The 19,454-nt window shown below is 39.7% G+C and overlaps 1 protein-coding gene and 1 long non-coding RNA gene across 13 annotated transcripts in view; one reads left to right on the plus strand and one right to left on the minus strand.

Annotated features, from left to right (window-relative positions):
• The window catches only part of MYRIP (myosin VIIA and Rab interacting protein), a 417,675-nt gene extending 401,212 nt beyond the window's left edge, over positions 1–16,463 (plus strand). For all 7 annotated transcript variants that reach the window (XM_074031762.1, XM_005546721.4, XM_005546723.5 and 4 more), the window contains 4 exons: positions 6,383–6,487; positions 6,600–6,660; positions 8,038–8,156; positions 14,284–16,463. In XM_074031762.1, coding sequence (XP_073887863.1) covers positions 6,383–6,487; positions 6,600–6,660; positions 8,038–8,156; positions 14,284–14,316 — 318 coding nt within the window. In that variant the 3' untranslated portion in view covers positions 14,317–16,463. The remainder of the gene's footprint in view (positions 1–6,382; positions 6,488–6,599; positions 6,661–8,037; positions 8,157–14,283) is intronic.
• The window catches only part of LOC102136286 (uncharacterized), a 70,402-nt gene that overhangs the window by 12,797 nt on the left and 38,151 nt on the right, over positions 1–19,454 (minus strand). The window contains exons 3-4 of one of the 6 annotated variants that reach the window (XR_012431010.1): positions 18,972–19,087; positions 3,786–4,583 (exon numbers count right to left, since the gene is read on the minus strand). The exons of 2 other annotated variants lie outside the window; for them this stretch is intronic. This is a non-coding gene — a long non-coding RNA (uncharacterized lncRNA). Of the gene's footprint in view, positions 1–1,778; positions 4,584–16,861; positions 16,952–18,971; positions 19,088–19,454 lie in introns of those variants that run through there. 3 more of the 6 variants (XR_012431013.1, XR_012431009.1, XR_012431011.1) reach the window with 3 other exon arrangements.

The following is a 19,454-nucleotide window of genomic DNA, read 5'->3' on the forward strand; positions in this document are numbered from 1 at the left end:
ATGAATTCCACCAAATTCTCCCTTTAAAAGTGTAGTCCTCTTCTCCCCCAAGTTAAAGCCTTAATAATATATTGGACTGCCCTTTAAACCTTATACCAGTTTCCTCTCTGAGAAATTTCCTGACCCATACATAGGTCTCTCTACTACACAGGTTTCCATTCCACTCCAAGACCATCCTTTTCTGACCCTTATCATACTGTTGATTACTTATTAAGCAATAATATTAAATAATATTCCCCATTATAGACTGAAAGCTCCATGAGAATAGAACTATAACTGTGTGGCTTAAAATGAAACTTAAACAGAACTATAACTGTGTGGCTTAAAATAAAATGCCTAGCACAATACCTGGCACAGACATAGCACACAATAAAAATGGGATGAATAAATGAAGGAAATTGGAAGCATACATTTCTCAGGACAATATTTTTCATGAGGAGGAGGCAGGATTTACATACAGCTATTTAAGAACTGACTGACATAGTCTTATAACTTTGTGAATATGGCTGTTTGAAGTTTTCATAGACATTCCTGTAGCCTTTGACTCTGTAAATTAAAATTGCCCATGGATTAAGCCACTGATTTTCAAACTGGGGTCTGCAGATATATTCTCGGGACCCATGACAATTTTTTTCTTTAAAAGGGCTCCATGTGTTACTCAAGTTTGAGAGACACTGGTCTCTGCAACTTAAGCTCAGTATAGACCCCTGGTTTGCTGATATTTCTTTTTTTTTTTTTTTTTTTTTTTTTTTTTTTTTGAGACAGAGTCTTGCTCTGTCACCCAGGCTGGACTGCAGTGCAACGGCACAATCTCGGCTCACTGCAACATGCACCTCCCTGGTTCAAGCAATTCCCCACCTCAGCCTCCCAAGTAACTGGGGTTATAGGTGCATGCCACCATGCCCAGCTAAATTTTTTTTTGTATTTTTAGTAGCAATGGGGTTTAACCATGTTGGCCAGACTGGTCTTGAACTCCTGACCTCAGACAATCCACCTACTTTGGCCTCCCAAAGTGCTGGGATTACAGACGTGAGCCACTGAGATAGATCCTGCATCTTAAAACTGAATCATTGGGAGAACTGTGGTCAACAGAAACCATATTTGGATAGAGACATAAATCAAAGAAACTGACTGAAGTGAGTCTCTGTCATTTTAGAGGGTGTTTTTTGTTGTTGTTGTTTTGTTTTTGGCCAAGATTGAGGATGCACCCAGAAAATAAAAAAAGAGACAGAAACCACAGTAGGATCTGTGGCTCGTACTTTTTCCAAACAGGATTTTGAGGGTTTCAATATTTAAAGGGGAAAAGTGGGCAGGAGCGGAAAGGGATGGAGGGAAAGAGGGAGGGTTTGGTGACATTCTTGTGAATCTGCCCATTGCACATGAGAAGGAGGGGTAAAGGGAATGGTCAATTATGTATTCATCTTGCACTCAGTAAATCTGTGCTTTACATAAGATAGAGTAAAAGTAAACAGAGAGTAGAGGAAGCAGTCAAATACGCATTCATTTTCAGGTGAGTGAGGGGACAATTTCTAGTCTCCTCTTGTCCTGTACCCACGAAGATAAGCTGTTAATTTCCATTGTCAGGGTGATGGAAGCTGTGAAGACATGTGGCCTTCTATCTGTAGCTATCAGTTTAGGAACAAAAGGAAAGCCAGTTTTGGGGGGCAGGGAGGAGGGGTTGTGACTCAGCCTCCAAACTTCTCCCTTTGGCATAGTGAATTGGGGGCCCTGAGATTTTATTTTCATTTCACAGAGAAGATGACAATCTCAGGCGATAATTATTTTAAAAGTAAATACTTTATTGAGTCAAAATTACAACTCCTGACATCATCAGCCACTCTAGAGAATGAAAGGGCACAATTCTCCATTCTGTGGATGGTTCAATGCTGTGAACTAGAAATGAGCTCATCAGATAGATGGCCCTGTTGACCATTACCACTAAGAATGGCTGAACAGCAATTCTCCAAAAAAAAATTATTTTCCATAAATTTCACCCAAGACTTAATAAATTTATTGTCAAAGTTATATAAACTAGAATCAAATCACTTGTTTTCTGTTACATTGTGTAGCAAATACTTCTTGAATGATTTTACAGGAAGTAATATTTACAGGTGTTTGGGAGGATTTTATTGGATAATTATTCCCCCTTTATTGGATAGTTATTCCCCGTTCCACATTTTTCTAGACTGTTATGGCAGAAAACTCTGGAGTTCCAAATGTCCATTTTCCATGTGTTTAAATGTATGCCTATTAATTTTTCATTTATTTTTAAATATTACAATAATATTATCAATAATCCCCAATATTCTGTGAGCGTTATTTTGTACCAGGTATTTGTTCTTAATGCTTTACCACATTATTGTATTTATTTTTTCAGCAACCCCACAAGGTAGCTACTGTTACTATTCTCCTTTTATATCTGAGGAAACTTATCCAAGGTCAAATACCTAGAAAGTGATAAAACCTGGATTTTAACCCAAATTTTGTGACCTCATAGCCCACACTCTATTTTTCTTCTTTTGAGACGGAATCTCACTCTGTCACCCAGGCTGGAGTGCAATGGCATGATCTCGGCTCACTGCAACTTCCGCCTCCTGGGTTCAAGTGATTCTCCTGCCTCAGCCTCCCGAGTAGCTGGGACTACAGGCATGCACCAGCACGTCCGGCTGATTTTTGTAGTTTTAGTAGAGACAGGGTTTCACCATATGGGTCAGGCTGGTCTCAAACTCCTGACCTCAAGTGATCCACCAGCCTTGGCCTCCCAAAGTGCTGGGATTACAGGTGTGACCCACTGCGCCAAACAGCCCACATTCTTTTTTTTTTTTTAATTATTATTTTACTTTAAGTTCTAGGGTACATGTGCACAACATGCAGATTTGTTACATACGTATACATGTGCCATGTTGGTGCATTGCCCCCATTAACTTGTCATTTACATTAGGTGTATCTCCTAATGCTATCCCTCCCCCAGCTCCCTACCCCCAACAGGCCCCAGTATGTGATGTTCCCCTTACTACATCCAAGTGTTCTCATTGTTCAATTCCCACCTATGAGTGAGAACATGTGGTGTTTGGTTTTTTGTCCTTGCGATAGTTTGCTGAGAATGATGGTTTCCAGCTTCATCCATGTGCCTACAAAGGACATGAACTCATCCTTTTTTATGGCTGCACAGTATTCCATGGTATATATGTGCCACATTTTTTTAATCCGGTCTATCATTGATGGACAGTTGGGTTGGTTCCAAGGCTTTGCTATAGTGAATAGTGCTGCAATAAACATACGTGTGCATGTGTCTTTATAGCAGCATGATTTATAATCCTTTGGGTATATCCCCAGTAATGGGATGGCTGGGTCAAATGGTATTTCTAGTTCTAGGTCCTTGAGGAATCGCCACACTGTCTTCCACAATGATTGAACTAGTTTACAGTCCCACCAACAGTATAAAAGTGTTTCTATTTCTCCACATCCTCTCCAGCACCTGTTGTTTCCTGACTTTTTAATGATCGCTATTCTAACTGATGTGAGATATATCTCCTGTGGTTTTGATTTGCATTTCTCTGATGGCCAGTGATGATGAGCATTCTTTCATGTGTCTGTTGGCTGCATAAATGTCTTCTTTTGAGAAGTGTCTATTCATATCCTTCGCCCACTTTTTGATGGGGTTGTTTTTTTCTTGTAAGTTTGTTTGAGTTCTTTGTAGATTCTGGATATTAGCCCTTTGTCAGATGAGTAGATTGCAAAAATTTTCTCCCATTCTGTAGGTTGCCTTTTCACTCTGATGGTAGTTTCTTTTGCTGTGCAGAAGCTCTTTAGTTTAATTAGATCCCATTTGTCAATTTTGGCTTTTGTTGCCATTGCTTTTGGTGTTTTAGACATGAAGTCCTTGCCCAGGCCTATGTCCTGAATGGTATTGCCTAGATTTTCTTCTAGGGTTTTTATGCAAACAACCCACATTCTTATCCAGTCTGTGCTGTGTGGTTTCCTGGGAAATGTGTTGGTCCTGCCCTCAGGCATACATGCACTTGCCTAGGTGTCCTTAACTTGCATGGGAGGTTGTTGACCCTGCCTTCAGCTTTGTGGATTATCTCAACTGCACCTCCAGGTATGCAGAAATTCTCCCCACCAGGCTAACTGGTGCCAGAGAATGAAGTCTCCAACTTCCTGTTGTCTGTTCTCATCCAAAGTCTAGTCTCACAGAGAATTTCTTGCAGGATGGTAGGAGGGTCCTCACTGAGGAGGGTACATATGCTAAATTGTGTTCTTCGTAATATTAGGACAGTTTCTAAGGATGCTATCAACTTAGGGTCTACCTTTGAGACAGAGTGCTGTTGTCCAGTGCTGAAAGAGACTGCAGAATGACCCTTGCAGAGCATGCTAAGGGTGCTGTCCACTGCATCATGCAAGGTTGTCTCTATGAGGATTCCTGGAGAACACTTAACTCTTAGTATCAGGAAAAGCTGTTCTTCTGAGTACTTGGTCTTTGATCTTGTGGACATGGAGCTCTTGGCTTTGGCTTCCAGGAAACTCAGAGCTGAACTGGTCATCCCCTTCTAGCAAATGTATAGCTCCTTGGACATGCAGTTCTAGAAGTGGGACATAATTATATAGAGACATAATTGAAGTGGGATATTAATTATATATAGAGATAAGATACAGGCAAAATCAGCCCTCAGTAGCCTCTTCTTTCTTTGTTCTTTGTCCTATGGACTAAAACTTGAAAAAATAACCCTTTCTTATTCCAGAATCTGACAGCCCACAAATGAAGAGGTCAGCAGCTTGCTTTCCCATTGACCTTGTCTTTCTTAGGGCCCTCTGAGCAAGGCTCTCCATCAAAACTGCTTCCGGGGAAGAATGTGAGCATCTAATCCACACCAGTTGCTTATGACTGGTAAAAGCTTAGCCTGCAACTTTTCTCAGAGGCTTCTGCAATTTATTGGTTCACAAACCAAAAGAATGCAATTCTTAATGTGAAATTTGAAGATTAAGAACAGAAAGGCATCTGGGGACCAGGAAGGGCAGGACTCAAGTGGCACCTTCTGGGGCTGGCTACTGGGTAGCTTGTATTCTCTTACCAGATGCCACAGACTTGGCCTTCACCTACCTCCTCCTCCTTTTCTGACCATGACTGCCACCCCTCAGGGGTAGGGGACACATCTCCCAAATTTGCTGACCCTTCAGTCTTTCTGTGTACCTCCTATAGCTCCTATCACAGTAGACTGTTCAAAGAAGCCCTCGGTAAATGACAGCAGAATTAAAATTTGTCTTGAGTAGCACTGAAATGCGGAGGGCTGGAAGGCAATGGAGCCCTCATGTGTGGAGCACACACACACATTGGCTGGGGTCTACCATCAGCTTATTGTTTGATTTCCTAACAACACTCAGAATGTACCATCTCAGCAGAATCTTGACCTCTTCCCTTGACTCTGCTAGCCCTTCCCTGCCTTTTCCAGTGTCCCCCATACCAGGTGTTGGCACATCCTCTGAGACTGTGGCAATGTGATAATAGCATGGCCACTGACATGAATTCCATGCACTGCCCAGATTGGCTGTGAGATGATGGGTATATCACTTATCCCTTTGAGCCACCATTTCCTTATCTGTGAAACCAAGATAATGGTACTTATGTCACAGAATTATTTTGAGACATGAATGAGTTCATGTATTTAAAACACTAAGCATGGTTCCTGGCACATAATAATGCCCTTTTCTAAGAGCAGGGACAATATCTTCATTTCTGGAGACAGGGGAGGACCAGGGTTCTCCCTGGGCACTAAGTGGGTTCTTACTTTCCATTTCTGCATTCAGACTCTGCTGGAAGAAAATCTGAGCTCTCTCTTGACCTTCCCATGTTGCAAATTAGGAAAATGATGCCCAGAGAGGGGATGAGTTTCTCAAGGCTGGTTGGCTTCTTAATGGAGGAGATGGACTTGAACCGGGGGCTGCCAGGCCTCCCTTCTAAAACCTGGTGCTGTGGTTTTGGATTCACGAAGTTATGGAAGAAGAAAGCAGGACATATAAATGACTATGACAGGACATATAAATCCTATGACTTTCTGACCACTCCTTACCCCCCATGCTGAGCCAGGTGGCCCTGGGCCAGGGTCCCCATCACGCCCCCAGGCTTTCATTTATCCCTAGGCATACTCTGACGGGGTTGTTGACATGCTCTAGAGCTAACAAACTAGAAATTTAAATTTATACAGAAAGGCCTGTGTTTTATTTTCTTGCTACACACTAGATAGAGAAGTGTTTGGTAGAAGTTGAATGAATGAATGAGCATACATCAAAGCAGATTTGTCTTTATAAATTCTTAACACTTTTAAGAAATATTTTCCCCTTCTGTATTTTCTCCCTGCCAATCCTGTTTTTCTGTTGCTTTAAGATTTCTGATATCGAGAGCCGGATTTCAGCCTTGACCATTGCAGGATTAAACATAGCACCATGTGTGCGCCTCACAAGAAGACGGGATCAGAAGCAAAGGACCCAGGTGTGTTTGTCCCTTTCTCCCTCTGTTGGAATGTTACATGGCTTGGAAAATTTAGAAGATAAAATATATTTGGCTATGCAAAGGTATATTGCTCATTGTATTCTGTTTGTAGGTACAAACCATAGATACATCAAGGCAGCAAAGGAGGAAACTGCCTGCTCCACCAGTGAAAGGTATGCTAAATTAAAACCACAAAGCTACCAAAAAATTAAGCCTGAATCATTTACTTTGGATAACACAGAGACCTGAGTTTGAGAATTAGATCTAATGGAGCGTTCTCACACAGAATTGCTCTTGTCTATCTTGATTTGGGTCCCCCCAGAAGCAAACCCTGGGACAAGGATAGGAGTGGAAGTAGCTTGTTTGGAAGGTGCACTGCTAGAGAAGAAGAGAAATGATTCAGAGAAAGAAATTAAGTCAATCAATACAGGGTACTTGAATTAGGAGTTATTTCTTTGGGCAAATAAGGCTAAGTCCTCCTGGTGACCTCTGGGAGACAATGCTGGCTGCATCTCAGAGTTTTCTGCCCAAAAGGCAGGGAGATGGGATATTTGTCCTAAAACTCCCATCCATCTCTGGCTGAGAGTTACTTCTGGGGGCATTAACTCCCTGGTACTTCTGACCTGCCCCATGCATGAGCCAAGACAGAGTGGTGGTACTTGCTGTAGTATCTATTGGAATGTACTAGAATGGTGACTGTCAGAGAGAAGTGAACAGAACACCAAAGGTATCTGCCACAGTGTCCAACCTAGAAAGGATTCTGGCAATGCCAGTCATGTTGCCTTTATCTAATGGACATTTTCAAAAAATGCCCTGGGTTCAGAAGCCACAAAAGGGTGATGCCAAACTAGAAATTCAGATTTACAAATTAGAGGAGTAGAAAGCCAAAGATGTACATTTGAGCCTCGGTTCTGCTATTGATCATTTCACAAACATTTATTGAATGTTTATAATCTACAAAACTGTATGCAGTTAAAATTTATCACAGAGTCACAGTCCTTTATTTGAAACCCTTGGGTCCACATGTGCTTCATAATTTCTTGAGCATTAGAAAGGTAATATAGTACATGTGCTGTATATTTCTTAACACCCCCTGTGGCATCTAGGCAGCATCTGAAAATCAAACACATTAATATCCTTACAGCAGAGCACAAGAACATTTGCACTCCATGAGATGGACAAGGACATTAAATGGCCTCAGGTTTTATATCAGTTCAGGTCAGGTTTTATAATCAGATTCTTTTGGCTCCAAAGTTGTAAAAATTTGCAAGTTTTAGAACCTTTTCTATTTCAGGACTGCACATAAGTATTTATGAACTGTACTGGGTTATCTCTGAGCTATCATTTCCCAGAAAGCTATCAATGATGCCCTAACTTATTTGTCCATCATAAAAATAAACACAAAACAAAAAGATTCCATAGTCAAACACAGTACAGGAATGAGATTCCAAGTCTAGAACAAAAGTCTGAGTCATCTGGCCACCTTGTTTTTTCCTTAACAATCAGTCCATCTTCTGGGTAACATTTTTTTCCCATTTATTTCCTTTTAGCTGAAAAAATTGAGACATCTTCAGTGACGACCATTAAAACATTTAACCGCAACTTCATTCTCCAAGGCTCCTCAACAAACAGGACTAAGGAAAGGAAAGGCACCACCAAGGATTTGATGGTAAATGTCATCTCTGTCTTAATGTTCATCGCTTTCACTGTTGATGGTACCTCCATTCTGCAGCCTTTCCTCCTGTAGCTCCTGCATCAGAACCCCCAAAAAGTATCCTTCCTCCATGGTCTTATGGTCTGTTGGATTTGACTGGGGGGTGGATTTAGCGGTAAACCAAGAGCAGAGTGCTTGGTTGAATAAGGCTACGAAGCACACACACACCGCCGGTCACCCTCCTCAAATGTTACTCTAGAAATCACTATTACTAATAACTTTCTATGCACGTATAGAGGAAATAAGTTGTAACATGGTAAGTGTACTGGAAATTGCACTTGGACAAACCAAAATGTAGCTTAACCCAAAACATTCGGCCTATACCCAGAAGATTTCATCATGACCTGATCACTTTGAGCCAACTCTAGCCCCAAACCTTGCTAAAAATATTTTCAAACTACCTTAGACAAAAGTATAGGCGATAGAAATGCTTATCCTGGCACAATAGACAAAGTACCGTAAGGGAAAGATAAAAGAACTGTATCAAGCACTAAAAAGCAAAGACAAGCCCTTATACCTTTTGCATAATGTATTAACTAGAAATAACTATACACAGAGAACTTTAGCCAAGTCCCCCGAAACCAGACGAGCTACCCAAGAACAGCTGAAAAAGCACACTCACCTATGTGGCAAAATAGTGGGAAGATTCATGGGTAGCGGTGACAAGCCTACCGAGCCTGTTGATAGCTGGTTGTCCAAGATAGAATCTTAGTTCGGCTTTAAACTTACCCACAGAATTACTTAATCTCCCTGTAAGTTTAACTGTTAGTCTAAAGATGGACAGCTCTTTAGACCCTAGGAAACAACCTTCCTACAGAGAGTAAAAACTGTTACCACCATAGTTGGCCCAAAAGCAGCCACCAATTAAGAAAGCGTTTAAGCTCAACATCTAAATCTTAATTCTAATCACTCTACTGAACTCCTAACATCACACTGGACTAATCTATTACTTAATAGAAGCAATAATGTTAATATAAGTAACATGAAGACATTCTCCATTGCATAAGCTTACATCAGACAGGAATAACCCACTGACAGTTAACAGCCTAATATTAGTAACTGATATAATAAGCACCCTATTATTGACACTGTTAACCCAACACAGGTATGCTCTAAGGAGAGATTACAAAAAGTGAAAGGAACTCGGCAAATCTTACCCCACTTGTTTACCAAAAACATCACCTCTAGCATTACCGGTATTAGAGGCACTGCCTGCCCACTCACATATGTTCAACAGCCACGGTATCCTGACCATGCAAAGGTAGCATAACCACTTGTTCCCTAAATAGGGACTTGTATGAATAGCCATACGAAGGTTCAGCTGTCTCTTACTTTTAATCAGTGAATTTGATCTATTCATGAAGAGGCGGATATAAACAAATGAGATGAGAAAACCCTATGGAGCTTTAATTCATTAATGCAAATAAAAACTCAAACAAGCCTGCAGGCCCTAGCCTACTATCTGTGGATTAAAAATTTTGGTTGGAGTGACCTTGGAGCATAATTCAACCTCCAAACAACCTAAACTAAGACCGCACTAGTCTAAGTGAGTTAATACACATTGACCCAATAATTTGATCAACGGAATAAGTTCCCCAGTTCTAGAATCCAAATTGACAATAGAGTTTATAACCTCAATGTTGGATCAGGACATCCTAATGGTGTAGCCGCTATTAAGGGTTTGTTTAGCAGTAGGGACAAGGTTCTAAAACTAAGTAACATCCTGCCTGCTATATACCTCTTTAATATGTGGGTATATCCTCTCAACTGCATCTCTAGCTCCTTGTAGGAAGCAGCTTTGATATAAGAGAAATAAAAATATGTAAATAGAATATTAAGGTCTGGTTGAGATGTAACAGTTTTTATTCTGTTTTCAGTTCATAATCACTCTTCCTTAAATTTCTCATTAGCCGTTAATGCTGTGTTCCTGAAAAAAGTCAGCAGCTACTCCTAAATGTAGCAAAGGAAGAGACAGTAAATAATCTGCATGAACTCTAGAAATTATAGAGAAAGGTGTGTTGGATCTTTTGCTTAAAAACTGTCAATCGATAAAAATAACGAGACAAGTCCCTATCATTTTATAGGTTTATTTGCCAAAGTTAAGGATGTGCACGCAGGAGACAGGTCCATGCCTTTCTCAGAAGATGATTTTGAGGGCTCTAAATTTAAAAAGGAAAGTGCAGGCTATTGAGAAGTACACAATTTTCATGTAAGAGGGGGGTAGGGAAAAATAGTCATTCACGCCTTTGTCCGGCTCAGTGAATCTGCATTTTTTTTACATCAGATGACATAGACAAATGGGGCAGAGGAAAAATGCAGGGAATCTGCATTTTTACAGCAGATAATATAGAAAAATGGGGCAGGGGAACAATCAGATGTGCATTTGTGTCTGGTGGGCCGGGGGGGGTGGGTGACTGCACCTGTAAAGATAAGCTATCAATTTGCATTGCCATGGTGAAATTTTAACCGAAACACCTTAGGGTAAAGATTGGAGCTAACCAGGAATTTCCATGTAGGCAAAATATTGGGGAGGCGTGTAGCCATCTTATTTAGGAAACGAAACGAGAGGCAGGTTTGCATGACCCAGTTCTCAGCTTGACTTTTCCCTTTAGCTTAGTGATTTGGGGACCCCCCAGATTTAATTTCCTTTCACAAAACCAACATACATGTCAAAGTTTTGGCAAATGTTTGATGCTACTTACGTAGAAAATGATCATCTAACTAAGCTGTCTCAGTGATACCAATTACGCAGAGGGCAGATCATGTCTGAGATGACAAGACTAAGGCAAGGACAAATTTATTCTGTTATCTTTTATCCTTCACCCATTCCTCCCTTCCTCTTCCTCCCTGTCATTGTCCCTGTCTCATGAGCACAGAAGCACCACATAATGGCATAATGGTGGATACATCCTTTTGAAATACAAGTTACTCTCAGGCATTATATGGCAGTAGCTCTACTCACTGCCTTCTCTTCATTGGTCAGCCATTAACCCTGACCTTTTAAAGTCTAATTCCCTTGCTTCTGACCATTATTTCACAGAGCGGAAAAAGATGTATTATCACACTAAAAGGGCAGACCACTACGGTCATGGAAGGAATTGGTTATAAATAAGAAAGTTAAAAATAAATTGTCTTTCATAGAGGCAGGACATGAGATTGGTGGCTGCCGGAGGTTGTGGGAAGGGGCAATAGGAAGAAACTACTTAATGAGTAAGGGGTTTTACTTTAGAGTGACAGAAATTTATTGAAACTAGATAAAGGTGGTAGATGTACAACCTCATGAGCATACTAAATGCCACCAAATTGTTAACTTTAGAATGGTTTATTTTATGTTATGTGGCTTTCACCTCAATATGTTTTTTTAATAAAATAAAAATAAATTACCTTAAAGTAACACAGAGAGTTTAAAAATGAAAGAATAGACAATATTTACTGAACAAATAAAAGCAAAATAGGGCAGAAATAATTACTTTCAACGAAAGGAGAATTCCAGATAAAAAGCATTGAGAGAAAACAAGGAGGAAAGATGTTTAAATGTTGATAAAATAAAGTAGTTAAGTCATGAGCCTTTCTTGATTTGGCAGATAATAAAGCAACACAATTTATGGTGCAATGGTTGGTGACTTTAAAACTCCCTTATCAGCCTTTGGCAGCCCAAGTACCCCATAAATAAATACAAATTAGAGAATTGAATAGTGCAACTGTTAAGCTTTAATTAAGATGTTTATCTAACTTTATATTTTATAGATCATTCACTCTCTTTCCAGGCATCAATGGACCATTTATAAAAATTGACTTTATACAAAATCACAAAGAATACCTCAATAAATTCCAAAAAGTAAACCCTCTATGATCACAATGCCAAACATAATCTAGAGCAGTGCTGTCTAATAGAACTTCGTGTAATGAGGGTAATGGTCTATATCTGCAGTGACCAGTACAGTGGCCACGAGCCACATGTGGCTATTGAATACTTGAAATGTGGCTACTGCATTGAGGGAACTGATTTTTAAATTTTAGTTAATTTTAGTTAATCTGAATGTAAATAGCCACATGTGGCTAGTGGCTACCATGTTGGACAGGGCCAATGTAGAAAATTAGAACCTAAGTTAAAAAACAGAAACCCTACTTAGAAGTTAAAAAGCACTTGTACTCACATACACAACTGTCCATACACATACACATGCACACTCACACACACATACACATACACTTCAAAATAACTACTGAATTAGAAAAATCCACAGGGCGCTTACAAAACGAAAACATTATATATACCAAAGCAAATAGCATACATATAAAACTACACTGTGTCAAATTTATAGTATTAAATATTTTGTTCCTTGTTAAAGAAGAAGAAAAACAACTAGACATTGAATTCCAGACATCAAAAATAAACATAAAAAACATTTAATTAAGACCAGAAATTATGGAAATGATCTCTCTATATCTACATCTAGGAGTTGATTATTTGAAAAAAATAGAAAGTTTTGTAAGTCACATAAAGAAAAAAACTGAAAACAAAAGATTATATAAAAGGATGTCAATTTTTTATATATATAATGTGGTGTAAAACTATTCTCATAAATTTAGAATCAATACTAGTCAAATCAGAATCAAATCAGAAAAATAGCAAAAACTAACAAGAAATAAAAAGAAACTTAAAATCTATTAAACCTTTCAAAAGGATTCTGTGGCCAAATGATTTTGCTGATTTTTTTTAAGCAACAATTAATTCCCATACCATATAAAATATTCCAGGTCATCAAAATATTGAAAACTAAAAGATTCATGTTGTGAAGCTATCAGAACCCCAATCATGAAAGCCTGATCCATGTCTGGTAAGCATGTATACATGTTCTGTGTCCATCACACACAGGCACACACAGACACACGAAAATTATTACACCAGTTGTACTTCTTCAGAGATGAAGAATATGAAATAAAATATTAGCCAATTAAAGAGCAGTGCATTCAGTAATAAATTACAGTAGGCCAAGCGAGATGGCTCACACCTATAATTCCAGCACTTTGGGAGACCAAGGTGGGAGGATCACTTGAGGCCAGACGTTCAAGACCAGCCTGGGCAACATAGTGAGACCTGTCTTTACAAAAAATAAAAAGTTAGCCAGTCATGGTGGCATGTGCCTGTAGTCCCAGCTACTAGAGAGGCTAAGGAGGAGATCCTCTGAGCCCAGGAGTTTGAGGTTGCGGTGAGCTACGATCGCACCACTGCACGCCAGCCTGAGCAACAGAGTAAGACCCTATCTCTAAGAACAAATGAATAAATAAATAACAGGTAGGTTTTGTGGGAATGCAAGGATAGCTTAAATACTGTGATATCAATCCCATTTATGCTGGAAGTTGCAGTTTTTTAAATTTTCGCATGAGTGAAAAATCAGACCTTGGTGATGACCTTTAGCAGTAGGATACAAATAACTCCCACACGCTTAGCGTTCCAATAGTGGAACACTAGGCATAAGTGGATTTTAATAAATCACATCAACAGTTCAGTAAGAAAAGTCATTTCTTCCCAAATTAATCTGTAGCTTAATCCAATTTTCATTAAAAAACTCGGTGAAATTTTCCTTGAATTAAAGTTCATGTAATAATAGAAAGAATAGACAAAAGCATTTTGCAAAATTACAGAGATTTTCCTCCCAGATTTTAAAACAAATTAAAAGCTGAAATGAAACTGATCATTAATGAAATAAAATAGCCCAGAAATAGATACAGCCACATATGAGAATGTGTTATATTATCTTTGTAAAAGATTTAGAAACTAGTAAAGAAGGTATGGATTATTAAACAAACAAGAACACTGTACTTGCAATACTGGACATTGGGATGGTAGTGGGAAAGAAGGCACATTCGATAATTACCTTATTCCAAATACCAAAATTAATTTCAGGTGGATTAAGAAGTATGCATTTAAAAATGACATCACTTTCTAAATGTTGTAAAACATCTAACTGGTCAATAAGCATGAATAGCTTTTAAAAAGCAGTAAACATTATTTTTCATTGCTTATTCTCAGTCTTCCCAAGTGGCTGATGAGAGTGTGTTCAATGTCTCACCTCAGGAGCCTGCTCTGGAGTCAGCTGTGATGTACTGACACCATGGAATTCCACTGCCAGTGACTCACTGCCTCCGGCCGTACACGACAGTGCCTTGACCCAACAGCCATCGAGTACTGTATGGATTTCCACCTGAGGAGAAGGCCTGGGGAGGCCACAGTGCACCATTGCACAGGGCTGTCCTGATACCTCATCCAGAAAGCCGTCTCAGACTTCAGCATTGCGGTCTTGCCCACTCTCTGCCTTAGGCTCCCAGGGGGAATCCAAGACAGAAAACCAAGACACTGGCTTCCAACAGCAGAGCTCCATGTTTAAGATACATATTTTCCCTGTTTGCTTTGCTACTGTGTGTTGACTTTAAGATCTTTTTTTTAATCCCTTTGATTCAGCTAGTATTCCATGTCAACAATTTTTCCAAAAGAAAACTGTTGGAGGGGGGTGGAGGGAGGAAGGTGAGAATTATTATTTAATCCATCATTAATGCTTATTAATCTCTCACAAGCATCTTTGTCTTGCAAATCCTGAGGGAAAAGCAAGTCCATGCAGTGAACACTAGGGACAGTCTAATTTGGGGATTGCTCAACCGTCAAGACTGCAGGTCTCCCTTCAGCCACCTCCTTCCTACTAAAATCTCAGCCTACCACACTACCAGTCATTCCCATTGCTTTGCAATCACAAGCCACAGGATGAGAAGTTCTGACTCACTCATGCCATGCCCAGGTCTATCTGAAACAGTGTCTCATTAAGAATTTAGGATTCTTCCATGGGCTTACTGACAGTTTCCCAAAACTGAAGGGGAAAGGGGCTTGAGAAAGACCATCATTGGCTCAACTTTAGGGCACTGTCCAGAATCAACATGATGTGGTTTAGCAATGATCACATCTAAACAAAGTTTAGGTAAATGAATTACCACAGAGAAAGACCACATGAGAAAAATTTTGTCCTCCAAATTTACTTCCCAATAAATATTCAGCAAAGTAGTAAAATGACCTTAAAGATAAAAATGATTAGGGAATAGCCTTAGATAATTTATAGGTATAAAAAAATTCAAGGACAAACTGTGCATTTAATGGACACAAGAGTTGACTCTAACTCCATGTCTGTGGTTTCTTTGAACCCATATCAAATGCATGACTATTTAGAGTGTTTATAAAAGCAAATGGAACTGAACTTTCACTCAATTAATTGGGCACTAACAACCTTCTTTTATGTTTGTTCCTGATACAGTCTGAATCTTAGGAAGGTAAAAGAAAGGAGGCAAGAGAGGAGTTATGATGAATGTGTGTTAAGTGCCTGCTCTGAAGAAGGCAATGTTCTTCTCCTTTTAATCCTTATGGCAACCTTATTCAATAAGTTTTCCCATGTTTCAAATTTAATAACAGAAGGCCAGAGAGATTAATTTGCCAAAGCCACACCTTTATGCTAATTATGATTGGAATGCATCAGAAAAGCCTAACTCTGTTGTTTTCAACCTCTACGTTTTTTTTGCTGCTATGTGCATTTCCAGATCTGATTTTCTGCTGATTTGTGTGCTATGATCCACTCCTGATGGGGGTCTACGTTATCTTCCAATAATACTCCTTGCTGATGCTGTGTTATGTGTCATCTAACAGAAATGACTCCTTTGAAATAAGTAAATCTTCGGCTTTTTGTTCTGTTGGTGTGATTCAAAGCAAAACAAAAACAAATTTTAAAAACACAACAAAAAAAGATTTGACTTCCAAATAGAACGTTTTCTTTAACAGGCATGAAAAGCAACTATTGTTGTGTTACAGTGTTAAAAATATTCAGTTTTCTTTGACAAAAATGTGTACTGTGTAAGCCTTGCAAACAAAAAACAACAAAAAAGAAGAATAAGCAGCCTGCTGTGTGGCATTTGAACTTTTATAAAGGTTTCCTTGTGCCAAATAAGTGCAAAGATTTAATTTACTATTAAAAACCATAAGCATATGTTATAGTTCCAGAAGAATTATTTTGTCATCAAGTGATTTTGATCTTTAGTGTCAATATTTATATTTAGATTAATTTTTATAAATGAAAATATTTTAATGGTTTAAGAAAATGAGGACAACAGGATAATATCTTTGATGACTTCTGAAAGTTATGCTTCCCTTCATGTTATATGCACATTGCCAAGAATTACTGTCAAGAGAAATGATAAGTAAAAGTCATTTATGAAAATAAAGATTGTGTGTGTGCAATTTTTTGGTTAAGGGAGACTAGGAGTGAGTAGGAAACAGGGAAAGAAGTCATGTGGCTAGTAATTGGAGGGGCCAAGATTCAAAACTTTCCTTCCAGTTACACTGCTCTCCCCTCCAGACAAAATTTCCCAGTGACCACCTCCACTCAAGTGGTCACCCACATAAGACCAGTCGTTCTCAAAGGGAGGTACAGAGTGATTTTTGACCCTCAGAGAATATTTGACAATGTCTGGAGACATTTTTGATTGTAACAACTAAGGGTGTGCTGCCACTGGCATCTAGTGGGCAGAAAACAGGGATACTGCTAAACATCCTATAATGCATAGGACAGCCCCTGTCTTAATCCATTTTGTGTTGCTATAACAGAATAACACAGACTGGGTGATGTATAAAGAAAAAATTTTATTTCCTATAGTTCTGGAAACTGGGAATTCTAAGGTCAAAGGGCCTGCATCTGGCAAGGGCCTTCTTGCTGTGTCATCCCATGGCAGAAGGCAGAAGGGTAAGAAAGCATGCATGAGAGAGAGCAAGAGAACGCCAAACTCACTTTTATAACAAACACACTCTTGCAATAATGAACCTACTCCTATGATAACAATGTTAATCCATTCATAAGGCAGAGCCCTCATGACCTAAACTCTCTTAAAGTTCTCACCTTTCAATACTATTGCATTGGGGATTAAGTTTCTAACACATGAACTTTGGGAGACATTCAAACTATAGCAGCCCCCTACAACAAAGATTAACCCAAAATGTCAATAGTGGTAAGGTTGAGAACACTGAGTTAGCTAGAGGTAAACTGGGACAGAAATGGAGAAGCCCCTGTCAACCTCCAGGGGGACTGTGTAGCTGAGCAGGAAGCAGTGACTCTCTCAGTCTTTTGCAGGCTCAGTGGAGGTTGTTGCATCTCTGAGGCTGCCATGCCCAGAGCACTCAAGCCAGACACTGACCCCTGTCATCCCCAAATAAGAATACGAACCTTCTACTAACCTAAAATAAATGAGTATATAAAAATATTAACAGAAGCCAAGAGCCTCTGCCTGGTGGCTTTATGCAGTAAAGCCAGTATCCCAACATGAGTGTGCATCAGAATCATCTTTCCAAAGATTCTTGTTGAAGGAGTCTCTGAAACAACAAACATTCCAGCTTGTTGAAAGACAAATTGCTGGGCTCCACCTCAATGTTTCTGGTTTCTGTTTTGTTTTGTTTGAGATGGTGTCTCTCTCTGTCACCCAGGCTGGAGTGCAGTGGCACAATCTCAGCTCATTGCAACCTCTGCTTCCCAGGTTCAAACAATTGTCCCGCCTCAGCCTCCCGAGTAGCTGGGATTACAGGTGCCTACCACCACATCCAACTAATTTTTGTATTTTTAGTAGGCACGAGGTTTCACCATGTTGGCCAGGGTGGTCTTGAACTCCTGACCTCAAGCGATCTGCCTGCCTCGGCCTCCCAAAGTGCTGGGATTACAGGCATGAGCCACTGCACCTGGCCTCCACCTCAATGTTTCTCATTTGCATTTCTAACAAACTTCAGGTGATATTGATGCTGCTGATCTAGGGAGCACACTTTGAGAACCTCTGACCTAGGAGCAAGGTGGAGGGGAAACAACTTGCTTTAAGAGACTTCCCCTGCACCTGGGTTACCCTAGGGAAACTAATGCTTGGAAAAGCTGAAAGCCAGGGAGCCAGGATTTAAAGGAAGCTTCATCAAAACTGTAAAGCCCAACCTTTTCCCCTCCACTCAAAAGAAGGGATTGTCTCTAACTGCACTGCTAGGCAAAGAGGAATCTAAGAATGTATCCTTCATGGAGCAACAACCCAGCCAAACACTAGCTACAGTGCTCTCACTGTATATATTCAAGTAATATTCCATACATTCAACTTCCAGGATAATTAGTGTTTAAAGCACATAGTGAACCACAACTAGCAATGTCATGTGGCACAGGTAAAGCTATTTCTTCAAAGTATGGAGTAAGTTGAGAATATTCACTTAGGAAATATCAGGTTGTAGACACTGCTGCTGGGCTGCAGCATGGAATGGAGGTGCAGAGCATGTGGGCAGCATGAACTCACATGCAGCTTGTCAGACAAAGACAGATGGCAGGGAAACAGATATCCATCACAAGCACCAAGGACTGCTAGGGCACCAAAATTTGTGGTTCAAACAAGAGGCCCAAAAAAAGTTGGGAAAATAGCCCATTTGGCAACAGGGAAAGGGAGGAAGGGCAATCTCAATCATTAGATGCCTGCCATGTGCCAGGCGCTGCTGAGTCCTTATACATCAATTATATCTTTACAATTTCTGAGGAAGCTCACAGCAATCCCACTTTATACCCAAGAAAATGAGGCCCTAAATGGAATTGGTGAATAGGGCAGCATTTTCTAGAACCTAAACAAATAGTAAGACTGGATCACATCTGGTTGAAATGAGACTTTTCCTAACATAATTTAATATAAAGAAAATACCTGATGTTATTAAAACAAAATAAATACAGTATTAGTGGTTGTCCACAGAAAGGAACACTGCTGGCTGGTGACAAGGACTCCCTCCTTGACCAAATTATTCAGGCTTCTTTGAGTCCTCTTCTCAACTAGGCCTTGTCCTTGGCCTGCCAACACAAGTTTAGCAAGTCAGTTTGGTGAGAACCCCTACCCTTAATATCTAATCAAGTTCCTCTTAATAATTTTCTATCCACTGATTTCCTCACCAAGTCCATTGGCTAAAAATACCCAGCTACCCTTGCTATATTCAGAGTTGACTTTGGTTATATGCTGAAGTCTCTCTTCCCTATTGCAGTAGCTCAAATAAAATCTGTCTTGCCATTTTTAACAAGTATCCAGTGTAATTTATCTTTGATAGTGGCTTGAGGTGAAAGGGAAATTTTTCACCATAGACCTTTTTGTACCATTTAAGTTTTGAGTCATAGGAACATATTGCCTATTTAAAATAAATAGGAAAAGGGGGGAAATTATTCT

The sequence above is a fragment of the Macaca fascicularis genome, chromosome 2 (assembly GCF_037993035.2).
Source record: "Macaca fascicularis isolate 582-1 chromosome 2, T2T-MFA8v1.1".
Taxonomy (NCBI): Eukaryota; Metazoa; Chordata; class Mammalia; order Primates; family Cercopithecidae; genus Macaca; species Macaca fascicularis.